Below are 11,983 nucleotides of genomic sequence, written 5' to 3'. Positions count from 1 at the left end.
AAGGTGAGAGGAAAAGAACTGTGTAAAAAGTTATTACGACCTTGTACTGATAACCAAATATGCAGGCTTGTGTCTTCTAGGAGTGAGAAAAATAAGATAGCAGACTGGCTTATGTATAAACAAAATGCAGTTGTTGCTCATTATTGTCTGTATTATTGCTAGTTATTGTCTGTAACAAAGGTATAAATGCTTGCTGTAATTGTTTACCAGTTGAGAGACCTGTCTGGGACTGGGGCGACCCTGTGTCCTAGGGCACTCCCTCCCTCTATTGTAATTATTCTCTCTCTAGTAAAGTATTTGATTTTGCTGCACCCAAAGAAAAAGCGAGAACTGAGTTTTTCTCCGACAAATCCTACAACTGAAATTGACCAAATGGCCCATGAATTTGTTAGGGCCCTAGTTACATGGCATCTAATGGAATGAATCTTCCCCCAAGCTCAGATACGTGCTGCTACACTAGTACTACTGCTGAACCCCCAGATGCTGTGGCTGAAGACAGAAGGAGTAGTATTTTAAGATAATACAGCTTCCCATACAATAGTGCTGCACTTTATACAAAAATGTATTTTCCTACACGTCTATAGTAGCCTCCACAACTAGTGAGGTGCTACTATTAACTTGTGTTAGTCAAGATTCCTTGCTACTGAACTCAAACTGATGATTGAAGTTTGAATGTTGCCCTAGGTCCCTTCACAGTATAGTAAGAAGACAAAGTTGATGAGTGTGTGATTAGAATACAGACATTAGAGGGAAATAATGTTTATCTAACCCTCAAAAGAAGTTTAGGACCCTCAAGCCCCAGGGATGAGGATCTTTACTGGTCCCAACTAAACTAAAAAGAATTCTGGGATACTATGTGGAGACACCATCTTCCTTAAGATCCCAATGAAAGATGTGAGTAAAGGAAGGATAGGTGGCTGTTGGTATGGTCTCCTACCTTTTCTTAATGGTATCAGGTTGCCAAGGGTGGTTGTTGGTTCTCCAGCACTAGAAATTTTTAAAGAGATGCTCATTCACCTACAGCTATTGGACTTCCTGGAATGGATTTCTGTGATATACAGGAGATAACACTAGAAAGGACTACTGTTACTACAGTCTAAGAATAACTAAAAGTTAAAGCAATTCAAGAACAAGCTAGAAGACAGGTTTGTATGCAATACATTTATTTTACAAGAGACAAAAGTTCTCTACTACAGCAATTTGAGGAGAAAAGTGACAAGGGAATATGAGTGAGCCAGTTACCAAAACAAGTGTAAAGGTAGTCACTAGTACACTAGCCTGTGTGGTATGGTTACAGTCATCTGAGTAACAGCACACACACTGCCTTTCTAGTGCATGTGTATGTCAATGGACTTGTTCAGCAATCCACATGAGACACCTAGAGCTGAAGGTGTATTTAGTACCATTCCTCACTGCTTTAAGAAGGGAAGTCTTAGAGGTCTAGCAAGAACTTCTCCAAGTTGAATTCCTGGAATGTAGAATGCAGCTTATGTATTGTTTTACATTCATATTTCACCCTCATTTAAAAGATACTTCTGGTGACATTGATTTTTGCTTTCTAAATAGCAATCATTGTTTTTATCTTAGCTCAGCCCCAGGTAGCATGCAGCCCATGCAAGGTGTGAGATTGCTATCCAGGGGAGATTGAGTTCTACCCTAAGTGCCTCTCCGGTATTGTGGTGAAGAACATTTGAGCCAGAAGCTGCTTGCAGCTCCATTTCCTACAATGAAAAAAACAATTCAATCTAATGTCAGGATGTGGCTGCACAAAGGTTTAAGCTTTCAGACCTTATTTGTTAATCACTATAAAAGTGTTAAGGAAAATTTGGTCCTTTACAAGTGAGCTGCAGTAAGTTTGACAGAGCTGATTATGGAAGCCACTTAGTCTTCCCCACCCTCATTCTGATGGTTCCATGGCTTCTTCTGGTATTTTACCAGACAGCATGAAGGGTCCCACTAGCCAGGACAGAGGAGTGTTGTGCACTATGTACTCTAGCAGCTCATCCATGTAGCCCTGGGCTTTGGTGACCTGTTTGCGGCTCTGGGTCAGGATTCTGCTGGAGAGGTCTTGGAAGGAGTGGACTGTGGAGAACAAAGCCTGGAGCTCTTTTGTGCTGTGGCGAACCTGCTGCACCTTATCCTGGATGTTGGAGGGGAAGCCTTGGATGCTTGACATTAGGGTCAGGCAGGTTACCTGCAGCTGCTGTATAATGCTCTGAAACATTGTCAGAGCATGAGACTCCAGTTGCTGAAAGGAAACAAGTGATTAGTGAGGTAGAAGATGACTCTTGAGATAGGCAGAAATGCCACAGCCCAAAGCTGGATCTTGGCTACTTAGATACCTCAGCTTGTATCAAGTCTGTGTCCTCACTCCCTGCTGTCTGCCTCTTGCTCCAGTCCAGCCACATTTGGTGGAGCTTCTCTTGGCCATCTTGAAGCTTCTGATCCACTCCTTGCTTCACATATTCAATCTAGAGGAGCAAGGAGAAAAAGAAGTCTTACCACAACACTTCTGTAGCACCTTTTATACACCACAAGCATTTTTGAGCATCTATGAGATACTGGGGCTTCCTCCATACTGGTGATGACTGGACTATATTTCAGTATGTTTGGCAAATATGCCAAAAAGACACACAGACAGTGCTCCAGAGCCAAGAGGAAATTATCTTCCCCTCCCCTCCCCCTGCACTGAGTCGCTCACTTGCAACACATGCTTTCTTCAGAGATCTCCCTTCCAGAGACTGAGTTGGCCAGGTGTTGCTTAGCTTGTGAAGTTTGATGGAACCAAGGTATTTTGGCAGTTGGTGTTGGCTGCTTGCCTAGACCAGGTGGGAAAACTACGGCCCACATTTGGCCTATGGGGCCCTCCTGCCGGGACCCTGAGCTCCTGACCTGGGAGGCTAGCCCCCAGCCCCTCCCCTGCTGCCTCAGCTCACTGTGCCACCAGTGCAATGCTCTGGGCTGCGAGCTCTTGCTGGGCAGCACAGCTACAGAGCCACAGTCTGAGCTGGTGCTCTGTGCTGCACAGTGGCATGGCTGGCTGTCCTGGTGCTCCAGTCATCATGGAGAGGGGGCAGGGAGGGCGTGGATGGATAGAGGCCATGGGAGTTCAGGGTGGGGGTCAGGAGTGGGGATAGTGTCAGGGTGGTCAGAGGGTGGGGAACAGAGGGGTTGAATGGAGGCAGGGGTTCTGGGGTGCAGTCAGGAATGAGAGGGGGTTGGATGGGGAAACAGGGGGCAGAGGTTCTCAGTGGCAGTGAGGGAGAAAGGGTCCTGGTCACACCTGGCTGTTTGGGGAGGCATAGCCTCCCTTAACTGGCCCTCCATACAATTTCAGAAACCTGATGTGGCCCTCAGGCCAGAAAGTTTGCCTGGCCTGGCCTAGACCCAAGTTAGAGACTAGCTTAGGAAGCAGCTAGTTCCAGTGGAACCTTGGTAGTCAGGGAGAACAGGAGAGCCTAGACACCCTGTAGAGAAGACACTTGGGTCTCAGTCTGTTCAGCCCAAATCAGCTCCAGAATAGAATGCTGCAGAGAAAGTGCCTACCAGATCAATGGTTTGATGAAGCTGGGAGAGAGTCTCTTGGATACTCTGCCTGGTATTTTTAATCTTGGCTAGAGAATGCTGGTAGGCACGGCGGCGGAGTTTGCTTGACAGGGAGCCTAAGCGCACAAAGTAACTTTGAGGCTGGAGAGGAGCCACTTCATCCTCCTTTATAGATGTTGCAAGTTCAGCTGAAGGAAATAAATGGGGTTTGACAAAAACAAAACAAAGACCCCACACATTATGCCATCCTCCCTTTTGCCATCCTGCTAGACTATAGCTACTTTCAATATTTTGTTGGATTCATTATGTCAGGAAGTTGCTAGATATGTCACAAGCAATAGCAACCATAGCTATCCTTATTTGGAAATTGCCTTTTCAGACACATTTGATAGCTGCACTAAGAAGAGTTAGAAGTATCCAAATACCTTTAACTCATTCCCCTTCGTCACTCCCTACCCCAAGAGCCCAATACATCTCATTGTCTGGCTAGATAAGCCTCAGGATACAAGTGACATCCTAACCATCTCCACCTACTTTCCAGTAGCCTGTGAACTGTGCAGCACTGTTCAGCTACCTTTGATGGTACAGGAAAAGCAGATGTCTAAATGAAGGACCAGGTGGGTGAAGGCAAGACAGATGGAGCATAACATTTGACTCCAGCTTTGCATGTCATAAGGTGAAAAGGGCCTTCTTGAAAATAAAAGAACCAAGACCTCTAATGAAAGGAACCAGTATCTCAGTTCTGACCTAGTTCCTCATCTGTTATGGGGAGATATTGATCTAACAGCTCCTCCGATTTCTCCAGCACTGCTTCCACACCACTCACAGCCATCTGGCCCATTCTTGAGCCCATGACTGTGTTCACACTGTGGGTCATAACTGACTTGGTGGACTCCACGCTCTCTTGCACAGCATCTCTGGTCACATCTACTAAGCTGGAGAATCTGCTGGCAGCTTCCACTTTGGATGGCACTAGCTCCTTGGTGTCTGAAGCAGCCTACGAAGGCGACAGCAGAAGACATTTGGTAATTATTCTTCTTCATGTATTGTTTATACAATTCTCTGCTTGAGATCCAGAGGTCTCCACCCCCCCCCCCCGCCCCATGCCCTTTCCTCAAATTCTACATAGCGTTCCCTAAAGAAGAACCATGATACCACCATCTAGTTGATCACTATTTACTAGTCTTTAGCCACCCTCCTATTTTAGCCTCATTCTACATAGGAACGGAGATTTGTTGCCTGAGTAGCTCCTTTACATGACTCAACCACTCTCCTGAACCAGAGCCTGTTCATGAGGCTGCCTCCAGAGCTCTGGTCCAGTTCTTACCCACTGGGTTTATGTGACTACAACCTTCTCTAGAGAAAAGCAGAAGTTTACCTTATCTGCTGTAATTTGAAGGCTTGGCAGCTTTTCTTCCAGTGTGTCCAGTCCCTTAATAGCATATTCATTCGCTGCTGCAACTATAGAGAAAGGCAAGTTTAGTCCCCTACAAGTCAAACTCAGTTCGATCAACTAAAGGGTAAGGTCACTGCTATATGACAAATTCAGACAGATCTTCTCCAAGGGTAGTAAGCTACTGGAGAAAAATGTACGTAGGATTATGATGGAGACTCCATTCCTGGGAATTTAAATCAAGATTGGATTTTTTTTCCCTAAGACATATGCTTTAGTTCAGCCTTAGCTATTGGCCTTTATTTCAGGGAAATCCTGCATTTTTATGGCCTGTGCCACAGCAGTCCTTTCTAGCAACTAAATCCACCCCTGCTTGAACCTTGATATTTAGAGGGACCCGACTTTCAGGTATTCAGCACTTCTGGAAAAAAAAATGAGCTGCTTAGATTTAAGCATGAGCACCCAGGAGTCACACCTGATTCCTTAGTTCTAAAAGGCCATTGGAATTTAACAGGTGTCAATCAAGATGATTACCCACATAAAGTAATCAATCTATGGATTGGATTAGTCAAGTTGTCTGTGCACCAGAGACTGAAGACAGTCTTGCAGTCACTGAAGTTATTTGGCAAGGACTTCTCTGCCTGTGAGAAAATGACCAAGTCTCAAAATGTGCAGGAACCTTAAATGAAAAAGGTAGGTGCTCAGCAAGGTAGGGTCTCTGGACTGTAGTTCTATCAAGGAGTAAGGAAAGCAAGCATAAGTGCAAGATACAGGCCTTCAAAAAGAAACACAAGACATGGGACTGTGAGCCATTGCACTCTATGTCTGCACGTGGGATGGAGACACTTATGTTCATTCATAAAACCACCTGCAAGCCCAGCTTACTCTGTGGTTCAAATGAAGTCAGAATTGGCTGTGCCCTGCTGGCTGCAGCCTCACTAATGGTCTTCACTCCTTTCTCTGCCACATCACACAAGGACTTTAGGTAGGGGTGGCTCTCCTTGGTGGAGGTGTAGGCAGTTGCAGCCATGTCATAGGCAGAGCTGACCAAGGGCAGACTGGCCACCCGCCTCAAGAGATTCTGCAGGCAAGAAAGTGAGAGAAATTTGTGAAAGCCATTGTACTGGAAAGCCTACAGAGGCAGGAAAGTCAGTTAGTATTTCCTAGTCATGAACCTTTCCTCCCACACTAATTCAAAGGCTCTCAAGTTCTCAACAGTCTGAAGGGTTACAGAGTCAAATGGTCCTCTAATTACTATGGGATGCTGTATTAACTAGCTGAAAGCTCCAAGTGTGTCTTACTCGCCTCCTCTTTGAGAGGAGACCTATTATTGCAACTGAAGAGCTATTAGTTATCTGGAAGGTTTATTCAGATTTAGAGATCAGTTCCCAGAGTAGCTTTCAGCTAGGTCAAGCTTGGCATGTTTTAAGAAAGTTTCATTAGTGCTGAAGAAAGCCAACCACACTGTCTCCTTCATACAATGGGAAACAGTCACCATGAATATTCAGCTCTGCAGTCACTTGACTCCAGAACATAGGAAAGACCATTGGTTTGATCCAGTATGGCCAAATCTACCCTAGTATATGGTCTTCTAATCATGGCCAATGCCAGATGCTTCAGGAAGGAATCAAGTGATCCATCCCCTGGTGTTTACTCCCAGTTTCTGGCAGTCAGGCTAGAGATAGCCAACATGGCCAGGGGATGCAACCTCATGCTGTGGGTAATAGCCAGTAATGGACCTCTCCCCATGAAATTATTATACTTATGGCCTTCACAACATCCCATAGCAATGAGTTCCACAGGTTTACTGTGTGTTGTGTGAAGTAGTTCCTTTTCTTTTAAGCCTGCTGCCTATTAGTTTAACTGGGTGAGCCCTGGTTCTTGGGTCATGTTTATTCTTTCACAACACTTCCCTATTCACTTTCTCTATACCATTTGTGATTTTATAGATCTCCTCTTAGTAATCTCCTTTCTAAGATAAGCCACCCCAGTCTTTTTAATCTTGCCTCATATGGAACAGCTTCCATATCCCTAATCATTTTTGGTGCCTATCTCTGTACTTTTTTCCAGTTCAAATACATCCTCTTTTGATATGGGGCAACCAGAACTGTGTGTGGTAGTATTATAGATTTATATAGGGGCATGATTTTTTCCTGTCTTATTACCTACCCATTTCCTAATGATTCCCAACATAGTTAGCTTTTTAAACTGCTACTGCACATTGAGCAGATGTTTTCTGAGAACTATCCACAATGACTTCAAGAAGTTTCTTTTGTGAAAACAGCTAATTTAGATTCTATCACTTTGTGTGGTTGGGATTATGTTTTCTCAATGTGCATTAACTTGCATTTATCAACATTGATCATCATCTGCCATTTTGTTGCCTAGTCACACACTTTTCTGCGATCCCTTAATTCTTTTCAGTCAGCTTTGGACTTCACTATTTGTAACTTAATGTAATTGAATGGGACTCAGTCGCCTCACTTCCTACCTGTACTTTGCCAGCTTCCATCCTCATCTCCTTACTAGGAGATGAGGGGGATTTTCTAATAGATCCTCTCCTAGGGGATGGCTCTGTCCAAATCATGTACTCCTCTGCACCCGATAGCTTTCCCAACCCCCACACTTAGTTTAAAAACACCACTACAACTTTTTTCCATTTAGTAGAATAGCTTTTAGACAGTGATAGGGGAGAGTCAGTATATCACCCTCTTAATACATATATCTACCTGTTGCTCCTGTTCCTGGTTCTCTAGGGAAGAATCATTTATTTGCTTCTCAGAAGACATAGTGGAGTCAGAGACAGCTGAAAGGCAAGAGAGGTGGAGCAGTTACAGGTCAAGAGCACAAACTCATTTGACTAACATTGTAGCTTAACAACATTCACATCAATCATAGCTTAAGACCTACAAATATCTAGTTTTACTAATTTGTACCTCTGAGAAATAGTCTGTAAATTACATCTCATCTGATGTAGGATTAAGAAAATCTCTGAGCAGTCACATTTGAAAGGAGTTCTATCTTACATACCAGGCAGGAAAGAAAAGAAAAAAAAACCCAAAGCTACCAGCTATAGATCACAGTAAAAAAGCCCCAACTTGATACCTCCTCTCCCCACCCCTATCAGGAGAGAAGTAAGAAAAAAAAAAAAAAACCCCACAAACCAGAAATACAAACCCCATCACTCATACATTTTAAAAAGTAGCATTTTATGCAAATTACTATATGTTTGAAACTAATAAATGCATAAAGAAAACAATCAAAGTGTTTTTATTTACTAGCATCTCAGCTACAGTAATTATTTACCTAGCCTGATCAACTGTACTTGATATTCCAGTAAGTATGCACATCAACCTACTCATCTTTTATGTACCTGTGGTGATGTCTTTGGGGAAGAAGGTGGTCAGGAGCTGAAGACAGACAGCTCAGCAAACCCGTGAGAAAGAAGTACTCTCTGGTGTGACCAATGAGGATAGAATGCATGTGGGACAACATGCAGTCGTTCTTGGGAAAGTGAATAATTGAACACATATGATTACAATTGACTCCTTTGGTTAATTTCTTAGTAGTTCAAGATGAACTCTCCTGTGAGCAGTTTGGTCCAGATCTACAGAGGTATTTAGGCACTTAATACCCATTGCTTTCAATCAAAGTTAGGAGTCTAAATAACTTTAAGGAGTTAGGCCTTACTGCTCCGTGCAAGTGTTTCTGATTAACATAGAGCAGGCAGCAAGATAGCCAATCTGCATGGACTCACTTTGGATAGTTTAAAAGCTACAAGTGTATTATTGTGGATTTTTTAACTTATTTGCTATAGGGTAATATTATAAGTAGTATAAATGAGAATCAGAAATCTGGCTCCTGAGTAACTTTCCCTTCCCATCATCTTACTGCCTAATGAGCAGCAGGGTTGGGAGAATCTTTGCCTGTAACTCATCCTAAAATATAGCTTGCTACCAGAAACCATCTCATGGTATAACGTGTCATTTTTTATTAGTTATTGCATAATTGGGTAGGACAGCACAGGGCAGGAGAGACATGGACAGAACAAAAGAGCTAGAGGTTCTTTAGTTTGTTCTTCGTCCATGTAGCAACTTCTTTTCTCTTCATTGCCCACCTTTATTATTATTTGTATTATCGTAGTGCCTGGGAACCCCTGTCATGGACCAAGACTCCACTGCGCTAGGTGCTGTACAAGCAGAAAACAAAAGACAGTCCCTGCCCCAAGGGGCTAACAGTCAAAGTAAAAGACAAGAGACAACTGATGGAGATGGACAGATTGGGGAGTACAGGAAACAATATTATATTTGTCAGCATGATAAGCTGTGGTCTCAGCAGAGCTAAGCAATGTTAAGTTTTTTGTAGGCCCGCACCTTTTGAAATTCAGCTAGCCCAGGGCAAATCTCTCCGCTACAGGAAGAGGTCCCTGATGTGCACTGATCTGTCCATGTTGCCTCCAAAGGAATGGGGACACTTTCCTGCAAATGGTGCTCCCTGTAGGATGATATCCTTACATATCTTTGGTCATTGTGTATCAGTACCCAGATTTCTATGCCTAAGCCTGTTTCCTTGTGACAGATCCTTCCCCTGAGCTCACCTGCTTCTAAAGAGTCCTCGTCCTGCATTCCTCTCAAGAGGGCAACTCACCCAAATGCAATCTCTCAGGCAGCTCATTATGGATTGGGACTGTTTATGTACAGATGTTATGATCATGCCTCAGTTAAAAGTTCAGCAGATGGCCTTTAAGGAATCCAGTAGATATGTTGGGAGTGAAGTGATATCAGGGAGATGTGATGCTGACACAAAGTTTGGCAAAATTGTGCTCAGCTGGTTCTCTCTGTTACCAGGCAGCAGAATGCCCCTTTATGAATCATTTGAGCTCTAACCTAAGACTCCCCCACTTCCAGTCTAGTGGAAATGGAAGTATAACTGTGGGTCACCATGACCCAGGACGCCTGAGGGCTCACTCTATGCCAGCACCGACCTCCTCACCTCCCATTTACCCTTATAGCAGATCCCTGGAGTCAGGGGTGGCTCTAGCGATTTTGCCGCCCCAAGCACGGTGGCACACCGCTGGGGGCGCTCTGCCGGTCACTGGTCCCGCGGCTCCGGTGAACCTCCCGCAGACATGCGGGAGGTCCACCGGAGCCGCCTGCCGCCCTCCTGGCGACCGGCAGAGTGCCCCCAGCGGCATGCTGCCCCAAGCACGCGCTTGGCGTGCTAGGGCCTGGAGCTGCCCCTGCCTGGAGTGTAGCCCCTCCTGAACCTTTTTATTATTTGTCATGACTGTGTTGATGGAGTCCACCTATGTGCTCTTCCTTTCCTGAGACTAGAGCCTTCTTCACCTCTCAGCCACAGGGAGAAGTAGAGAGATCCTAGAAGCCAAATTTAGACTGCTGGGTAAAAGATTAAAGTCCAGGACCTCTATGGTAGCAGTCTCTGAAATGCTTCCAGCTCCACTTGCAGGGCTAGGCAGGCAAAACTGCAGGATCTCACTGCATGGTTGAGATTGTGTAGGGAGGAAGGTGTTAGGTTTATTAGAGGTTGGGGAAGCTTTTGGGAAAGGAAGAACCTATACAGGAAGGACCAGAATTGCTGGCATATAAAACTAAAAAGGTTATAGAGGAGTTTTTAAACTCTGACTATAGGAAAGCCAACAGGCTTAGAGGAGCACACTGTTTGGACAGATACATCCCTTAGGGGAAGGCTCTATTAATGGGGATTTTTGATATCCTATTAAAGAGGAGAGGATAGATGTTGGTAAAGTACAAGTAGAAGCTGAATAGAAATAATCAAACAAAAGAGTGTCCCCTTTAGTTACATTGCACGAAGGCAGACAACTAAATATGGACAAATTTAATAAGTGCTTGTATACAAATGCTAGACATCTAAATACTAAGATGGGTGAACTTAAGTGCCTGGCCTTAAGTGAGGATATTGATTAAACAGGCATCACACAAACTTGGTGGAATGATGATAATCAATGGGGGACGGTAGCATCAGCATAAGGTAGTTTTGCAGTGGTTCTCAACCCATTTACTATTGTTGGCCACCAATACTACCTATATGGCCCTGAGGATGTCACATGGGCTGCGGCTGCATGCTGATTTGGCCACCGGTTGAGAACCGCTGCTATATAGGAATGATAAAGTAGGTTGTAAAAGCAGCAAAGAGTCCTATGGCACCTTATAGACTAACAGATGTATTGGAGCATGAGCTTTCGTGGATGAATACACACTTTGTCGGATGCATGTAGTGGAAATTTCCAGGAGCAGATATATAAAGTAGGTTGTGCTGGTTAAGGAGTGCCACTACATGTGAAAGAAAGTATAGAGTCAACTATACTAACAAGCTTAAATGAATCAAACAATACCACATGACCATGATAGTGATTGTAAATATTCAAGGAGATTAGAGGCTACAAAAAAATCAAAAACTCAATAATGGGGGATTTCAATTATCCCCATATTGATGGGGTAATGTGTCACCTCAGGACAGGATGTAGAGAAAATTTCTAGACAGCATGAATGACTGCTTCTTGGAGCAGCTAGTCCTAGAACCCACAAGGAGAGAGGAAATTCTTGATTTAATCTTAACTGGAGCACAAGATCTGATCAAAGAAGTGAATATAGCTGACAGCTCAGCAATATAATTAAGCCCCCGCTCCCCTATAGCCTTTAGCTTCAAAAATAGGAACTACACAAAAATGAAGAAGCTAGTTAAATGGAAATTAAAAGGAACAGTCAAAAGAGTGATGTTTTTAAGAAGTTTCCATGCAGCTTGCAGGCATGGAAACTTTTTTAAAACACCATAAGAGACTCAAACAAAACAAAACAAAAACCCAGTAATTGGACCCCAAAACAAACAAAAAAAATCTACCATGGTTAAACACAGTAAAAGGAGATTAAGAGGCAAAATGGCATCCTTTAAAAATTATAAGTAAAATCCTACTGAGGAAAACAAAGGAACAAACTCTGACAAGTCAAGTATAATTAGGCAGGCCAAAGGAGAAGATGAAAAACAGCTGGCAAAAGACAAATTAAA

General features: G+C 43.7%; 1 protein-coding gene across 2 annotated transcripts; it reads right to left on the bottom strand.

The window, feature by feature from the left end:
• Window positions 1–1,141: 1,141 nt before the first annotated feature.
• On the bottom strand, window positions 1,142–8,389 carry LOC120408602 (perilipin-3-like). Of its 2 annotated transcripts, none has more exons than XM_039545732.1 (8): window positions 8,313–8,389; window positions 7,669–7,745; window positions 5,825–6,020; window positions 4,925–5,007; window positions 4,294–4,543; window positions 3,547–3,734; window positions 2,343–2,471; window positions 1,142–2,248 (listed from the first exon to the last, which is right to left on the bottom strand). In XM_039545732.1, the coding sequence occupies exons 2-8, from the start codon at window positions 7,726–7,728 to the stop codon at window positions 1,898–1,900; spliced, it is 1,257 nt and encodes a 418-aa protein (XP_039401666.1). In that variant the 5' UTR covers window positions 7,729–7,745; window positions 8,313–8,389; the 3' UTR covers window positions 1,142–1,897. The 2 variants fall into 2 exon arrangements, with proteins under 2 accessions (XP_039401666.1, XP_039401655.1); XM_039545721.1 differs by having other exon boundaries at window positions 8,246–8,329.
• Between the last annotated feature and the right edge of the window lie 3,594 nt (window positions 8,390–11,983).

Source organism: Mauremys reevesii, linkage group 1 (assembly GCF_016161935.1).
Source record: "Mauremys reevesii isolate NIE-2019 linkage group 1, ASM1616193v1, whole genome shotgun sequence".
In the NCBI taxonomy this organism is placed as follows: Eukaryota; Metazoa; Chordata; order Testudines; family Geoemydidae; genus Mauremys; species Mauremys reevesii.
The sequence above is the reverse complement of the archived record's forward strand: the minus strand, read 5'-3'. Positions and strand labels throughout refer to the sequence as shown.